The following is a 7,500-nucleotide window of genomic DNA, read 5'->3' as shown; positions in this document are numbered from 1 at the left end:
AGCTGCCCACTTTACTGACTCTTTAATCCAACACTGACCATGGCTTTACATAGTGTTCAGATTGAAAGTATGAATGTACAACTCCAGACTGGTACACTGAGGTTACTCCACTGCATGCTTTTCAATGAAATTGCAGCAAACCAGCATCAGAGTAGTTTGGTAGATAATATTATATTACTTAACTCTATCTACAACTATATATATATATATACATATATACCCACACACACACCCACACCCACACCCACACACCCACACACACACCCACACACCACACACACACACACACGCAAACAAACACACACACACACACACACACACACACACACACACACACACACACACACACACACACACACACACATATATATATATTTTTTTTCCCCTTTTTTTCTTTCTTTTTTTTCTTTTTCTTTCTTTTCTTTTCTTTTTACCTCTATCTATATTTCCATATCTATATCCATATATCTTTATCTCTATCTATCTATATTTATATCTATATCTGCATCTATCTAGATATGATATATATGTATACTTATATCTATCTACCCATCTATATGATACAACTGTATGTTAATGTATAGGTGTACTGCCATCCTCTGCAGGCACTGTCCTCTTCTGGGCTTCTGGTCTCTTTACAAAACAGATTAATATCAAACTCAAATAGGTTATACCACAGTTCCTGCATTATTTTTACTTATATTAATTATAATTGTTGTACAACCTGGTTAGTATCCTATCCTAGCATCAGTTTGTGACCATATGATTATATCAGTGTAGTTGTTTCACAAATATTACTGCTACCTATCTTTGTAGAGAATGTTTCTATGACATTTATTTATAACAAGCTTAAAGCAAACCTAACAATATAATAAAATTATTTCACAGCAAAATTCTTATTTCTTTACTTTTTTTACATTGTCAGTTATTGTGAAATATAATACAAAAATGGTGCAAGGTAAATATTAAACTACTGATAGTTTTTTAAAATCTATTTATAAAGGTAAGAACAGCAAGCTCCTTATTATATTTTACCAGCGAGTAATGTCATGCATAATTTTTTGAGGAAAATCATGAAGCAGATTATGAAGCAAAGACAGTTCCCCTTGTTTGCCTTTTTTAAGTGAAATACAATACATCTTGACCTATCCCTACTGGTTAGATTTCAATATGAATTATAATACCAATGACCGAAGCATCTTAACCTTAATGAAAATAAATACAGACAGGATAAGCTTGCTTTAGGTGGATTGTTCTTTGATTTAGACTGGACGCTATGATAATAACAGTAGCTATAAACCTTACAAGCAATTAAAGTGTATCTAAAATGCAAGAGAAGATATATCAAGCTGACTACTAGGTGAGGCTTCCTATTATTACACAAATAATGTATAAAAATCAACATACCTTAACAGTAACATTATTCATGATAAAAGCTGAATCAGCAACAACCTTATCATGAATGGAACAGTGATCACCCACTATGGTGTTCCGCAGACGAGCAGTCATGTTCACCTCTGACCCAGCACCCACGACTACGCCTGTACCACAGCTGCTTCTGCATTACAAAACAAGTTTGGAAAAGCTAGTTCTTCATTGCAGGCTTTTATATGGATAAACTTCAAACATATTTCAGGGAAGTCAAAGGAACACATCTTCCATACAATCTTCCTATAGAAAACATTCATAATGTAAAATAGCAGTGGTTAGGAACAACAAGAAGTATACTCACTTATGGAATTTGGCTGAGGGCTCCCAGTAGTTTGAAGTGAAGGAGTCAAAATTGTAACGGATGCGGTGGCTAGTTAGGCTATGCTCCGGGACCATTGGGTAGGCTAAGCGACGGACCACTTCAGAACTGATGATAACAAGTTATTCCTATGTAATATCACCTAACGAAAATCACCAAAAAGAAGCAAATATGAAATACTTCAACACTAATTAATAACATGGTCAGACACTGTTATTTGGACCTAATAGTAATAACTTTTATTTCCCTATCACTTATGATCAGTTCTGAAAGTTCTACCACAATACAAATGAACTGATTAACAATCATACCACAGAGAACCTTTAAAAAGTATGCAATGAGAAAAGAGAATTTTCAACATAACAATGTGTACATGAATTAACTATGATAGACTTTTTAACCACCTTCACACACCTGACTTCTTCATAGAGAGTGAGGGATGAAGCTCTTGCAGAGTAGCCCGAGTCTAAAATCTCACAAAAGATTGAATAGCCTAAAAGTTCTTCCTGTTCGATCACACCACGCAGTAAACTGTCTCTTGTTCCATAGTCAAAGTTATCAGAAAACAATGATGCAACAATTTCAGAACACATGGCTATGCCAGGATCCTGGACTGCTGGTAATACTTTCAACTGGTGACTGCCCTGAAAAAGTTCCTGCAAGGAAATAAAAAAAATTAAAAATCAATGTCACAAAAAACTTTAATTTGCACTAAGAGATATATATGCAGAGAGAGAGAGAGAGAGAGAGAGAGAGAGAGAGAGAGAGAGAGAGAGAGAGAGAGAGAGAGAGAGAGAAGAGAGAGAGAGAGAGAGAGAGAAAGGGTGAGAGAGAAAGAGAAAGGGTGAGAGAGAAAGAGAAAGGGTGAGAGAGAAAGAGAAAGGGAGGAAAGAGGGAAAAGGGAGAGAGAGAAGGGAGGGAGGAGAGAGAGAGAGAGAGAGAGAGAGAGAGAGAGAGAGAGAAGAGAGAGAGAAAGAGAGAGTTGTCCATGAGTTTGTGTATTTGGGCATACATTTGGAAGTCCATGTGCATGAATGTGTGTATGCATATGTGCATGCCTGCAAAATTAAATGGAAAAAGTTATATTCACATACATATCTAAATATGAATGTGTGCCTGTAAAACTGAACCACATTTTCACTACTTACTGTAGGGATAGGTAATTTTGTAGAGGAATGAGGCCGCATATGATGTAACAGCTTGTTATTAGCTGCATTTAAGATTAACAAGGCTGCTTCTTCCTGACACTTCACATCCTTATTCATGTAAACACAAGACATGATTGCACTCTTGTCTGCAGCACGGCGCTCCCTGTACGCAAAATAAACATCTTGTTGCATTTATATGTACACTTAAAAAATCAACAATCAATCACAGAAAAACACAATAACAAAACAATCACACACACAACCACACAATCTCCCTCTCTTAAATGTGAGCAAATAATTCACAAAACATATCTTTACCTTACGTTCTAGCAAAGAGTAATATTCTTGCCATCACACTTACTTGTGTTTTGCCATCAGTTCTCTGAGGTCTACATTAGAGACTACATCCCCATAAATGAGGATGAAATTTTCTTTCAGGCGAGACTTGGAGTAGAGGTCCCTCATGGCATCTCCCATTGAGTGGCAGTCCTCTGAGGCCACCACAGAGATCTGAGGGCTCTTTTTCTGCCGTCGCATTTCAAAACCACTGGAATACATTTTATATTTGTAGTGATTGAGAGAGATAGAGAGATAGAGATGGAGAGAGAGAAGAGAGGAGAGAGAGAGAGAGAGAGAAGAGAGAGAGAGAGAGAGAGAGAGAGGAGAAAAAGAGAGAAAGAAAAAGAGAGAAAGAAAAAGAGAAAAGAAAAGAGAGAAAGAAAAAGAGAGAAAGAGAGAGAGAGAGAGAGAGAGAGAGAGAGAGAGAGAGAGAGAGAGAGAGAGAGAGAGAGAGAGAGAGAGAGAGAGAGAGAGAGAGAAACAAGTGAAATGTGAGGCATATAGAATAGACCTTTATTTCACATAGTCTTTAATTCCTGTTATTGCTGCAAAAGTAAATCATATCAAACATAAGGTCTTTGTAACACTTTCCCCAAGAAAGAAAGAAAGAAAGAAAAAGAGAAAAGCAAGAAAGAAAGAAAGAGAGAAAGAAAGAAAGAGAGAAAAGCAAGAAAGAAAAAATATCTGTATAGTATATGCTTACCGGCAGTGCTGGCGAATCTGTTCAGCATGGGGCTGAGCTCGACAGTACACTATCACTTCATCCACTCCGCAACGCTCAAGCCAATCCAAAGTGTAGTCCAACAGAGGTGTATTAACTAGTGGAACAAGAGCCTGTTTGAAGACAGGCCTTTTGTCAAAAGGAAGTTTATATGTTTTTCATTTTATACTTTTCAAAATAATGATAGTGTCATTCTTGACAAGGATAAAGCCTTTTCTGGTAATCTTAAGTTAAGATTCTTGATAAATTGAATATTCTTGCTAATGTACTATATTATAATGTTCTGTAAATAAATAAAATAAAAGTTGCAAATATGTAAAGCTATTCCTACTTCTATTTCCTTTACACTCTACTGACTATCAACAAAAAAAACATTAGTTAAGGCTGTGCAACTGGAACTCCTGTAAAACTAGTCAATGAACACTGCATTATGCTAACATAAATATAGTCACTTCTTTCCAGAATACAAATGACAGAAATTTGTTAGCCTTTGATGGAGCAAATACTTTTCTGGACATTGGTTAATGTTACCGAGAGTGACACACAGAAATAAGAGGGAAATGGATGCTGCCATTATATAAAGCATAAGAAATAGACTAACCAACAGTACAGGTACAGCTGCAGTGGCCTCATATTTACCATGAAATAACAAAAATCCACAACACCCTCACACAGAGTTCTTAATGTCGTGTTTTCTGTAAGTTGCATGAAGTGTTTGATGAGGGGGTTTAAGGGGGCTTGCCCCCTGTCTAGAGAATAAATAGAGGGTATGAAAGGTAAGATTTGGATTTCGCATTCGCATTTTATCCTGGATTTGGGACTTCGCCACTGGAGGGTGAGTCGATCTTAGTTAGAAGTACCTTGACATTTTCCCATCAAACATTTAGCAAAGAAATTTAAGTGCAACAGCTTTTGTAACCATACAATATGGGCAAGTGCCCTGTGGCATGGAAATTAGGTTCTGCAGATATGATACATCTATTCAACTTACTAGTAATCATATACTAAGGAACTACGCAAGAAACTGAACAGGAACAATATTACAATTCGACTGACATCATAAATCCCCAGTAACTACAGCACATACACTAATTCCAGCTGTTCTACCCACAGGCCTTAGGCCAACGATTGCAACCTCCAATTTCTACCTCTTGCAAATACCCAGAACTAACAAACGCTGAACCAATACCTTTGGCACAGTCTCTGAGATGGGCAGCTCATAGTCCTGTCCTGAATCGGCCAAAACTACGGCCTGGAGAACCTGTTCTTCTTGAATATCACGACCAGCAGCGGCAGGAGCCATGTTTACATCGGGAGGTCGGTTAGAGACTGACACACGACGCGAACGTATTCAATCTTCTCGGAATTATGAACCGTATTCCATGTTGGCAAATGTATAAAAAGGTATGAATGAGAATGAATATCTTCACAATACGAGAGATGCATTTGACCAATTTCGATTATATCTTCGTCAGATGTACATGAAATCGAAATCGAAACCGGTCCAATAAATCTCTTGCATTGTGAAGATAATCATTTCTCATTCATACCTTTTCTACATATTGTCGGAATTATGGAATTAGAAACGTGTAGTCTGCTTGACAATTGCATTTTCCCTGATAAATTCGCATTTTATTGAGTGTGATTATTGATGAGAATATTTCCTCATCAATTTGCAACTTTTACACGTATTGCATCAACTATTTACTGGCCTTATCTGTGCTACCGTGGCGCGCAATCTTAATGCATTTTTGAGAGTAACCAAAGTGGCATAGGAGAGCAATTATGGTGTGTGTGTGTGTGTGTGTGTGTGTGTGTGTGTGTGTGTGTGTGTGTGTGTGTGTGTGTGTGTGTGTGTGTGTGTGTGTGTGTGTGTGGTGTGTGTGTGTGAGAGGAGAGAGGAGAGAGAGAGAGAGAGAGAGAGAGAGAGAGAGAGAGAGAGGAGGGAGAGAGAGGGAGGGAGAGGGAGAGAGGAGAGGAGTGAAGGGAGAGGAGAGAGAGAGAGAGAGAGAGAGGAGGGAGGAGGAGAGAGAGAGAGAGAGAGAGAGAGAAGAGAGAGAGAGAGAGAGAGAGAGGAGAGAGAGAGAGAGAGAGAGAGAGAGGAGGGAGAGAGGAGGAAGAGAGAGAGAGAGAGAGAGAGAAAGAAGAGAGAGGAGAGAGAGAGAGAGAGAGGAGAGGAGAGGGAGAGAGAAGAGAGAGAGAGAGAGAGAGAGAGAGAGAGAGAGAGAGAGAGAGAGAGGGGGGGGGGGGAGAGTAATATGTTTAGATTATCGCAAAAGTTATCGATGGTAATGGCCACAGCTGAGAAACAAGTCAGGATTTTTCGTTGAAATTTTACCACTCCGTATCATATAGTGAATTTAATCAACAACTAATATAAATATGACGAATAGTGTTGACGGCGTTTCCATCACGCGACAAATTCGACTATGTCCAAGGAATCTGCAGTCTAGCCCAAGATGCCTCAATGCCAGCTGTGAGGTGCTTATCCAAAGGCCTGGATGACTTTGGCAAAGGACTGTGCTGCCATTTGATCAATCTGAGAGTCCAGAAGGAGAAGGTTAGCTTCTGTTCGGAAGTCGAGAACCTCCATCTACTTGGGGGCAGCCAGAATGATCCTGACAGTCTGTTTCAATTACTTCAAGCCTATCCCTGAGTCTAGGCTTAGAAGTGTTCCGGGCGTCAGGAGCATAGCTCGTGGTGGGACGGTTGCATGTACATAAAATATTTAGAACTTCTGTGTTTCCTACTCGTTGCTCTCAAGACAGAGCAGTGGCTGGGTGTAGGTGTAGTTCCTGAATACAATGTCTTACGTCTCAGACCAAAGGTTCGGGGTCATGGCCCGACTCAACAGACTTTCTCAGACGTGAGGTTCAGACAATGCTAGGGTCTCCTTAAGCTATTCCTCCCAGAGAGATAACTGCAAGACAATTTCTATAGATCATCTTGCATCCGTTTGGGGAGTGACCATTGAGGATAATGGATATCAGTGTGTTTAAATAGTGCTGGGCTAAGGACAAGTGCTCTGAAAGGTGACACCGGAACCTGACTGGCATTTTTTTTTTTTTTTTTATAATTCCCTAACCAGACTAAAAGTTTGCCTCATACTCTGAATCATGGTGTCATGGACAGCAACAGCACTCGCTGATTCAAAAGCCTTCTACAGCTCTAGAAATACACCCGTGGAGGCAATACACGAATAAAACATGGGAATGCGTCCATTAGTCAATCAATCTATAATTCGTGGTCGTGCTAGGAAAACTATCTATTGGTTGACATTGATACTTGTGACCTTTGATTTCTCGCATTTTGTTGGAATCATTGCTCCGCCATTGGTTTCTTACCTCTGTCTTACAGCTTCTTTGATTTGGGGTCTTACTTCAGTGTGAGGAAGAGGGAAGCTTGTAGTGTGAGGTACGCTGCAGCATCTGATCCGTTTCGGTTATCAGCTCATTTTCAGGGTCTGCTGGCAGAAGCTGGTACCCAAGAGAGAATGATTTTCGTATGTGAAGACACTAAACCCAGCTAATCTAGGATCTTTC

At 39.2% G+C, this 7,500-nt stretch overlaps 1 protein-coding gene across 2 annotated transcripts in view; it reads right to left on the bottom strand.

The window, feature by feature from the left end:
• The window catches only part of LOC119583436 (translation initiation factor eIF-2B subunit epsilon-like), a 15,913-nt gene that overhangs the window by 3,659 nt on the left and 4,754 nt on the right, over positions 1-7,500 (bottom strand). The window contains exons 1-7 of one of the 2 annotated variants that reach the window (XM_037931917.1): positions 5,148-5,305; positions 3,941-4,071; positions 3,260-3,445; positions 2,899-3,061; positions 2,165-2,406; positions 1,733-1,858; positions 1,408-1,558 (exon numbers count right to left, since the gene is read on the bottom strand). In XM_037931917.1, the coding sequence (XP_037787845.1) occupies positions 1,408-1,558; positions 1,733-1,858; positions 2,165-2,406; positions 2,899-3,061; positions 3,260-3,445; positions 3,941-4,071; positions 5,148-5,261 (1,113 nt within the window). In that variant the 5' untranslated portion in view covers positions 5,262-5,305. Of the gene's footprint in view, positions 1-1,407; positions 1,559-1,732; positions 1,859-2,164; positions 2,407-2,898; positions 3,062-3,259; positions 3,446-3,940; positions 4,072-5,147; positions 5,306-7,500 lie in introns of those variants that run through there. The other variant, XM_037931918.1, reaches the window with a different exon arrangement.

The sequence above is a fragment of the Penaeus monodon genome, chromosome 17, assembly GCF_015228065.2.
Source record: "Penaeus monodon isolate SGIC_2016 chromosome 17, NSTDA_Pmon_1, whole genome shotgun sequence".
Lineage (NCBI taxonomy): Eukaryota > Metazoa > Arthropoda > Malacostraca > Decapoda > Penaeidae > Penaeus > Penaeus monodon.
The sequence above is the reverse complement of the archived record's forward strand: the minus strand, read 5'-3'. Positions and strand labels throughout refer to the sequence as shown.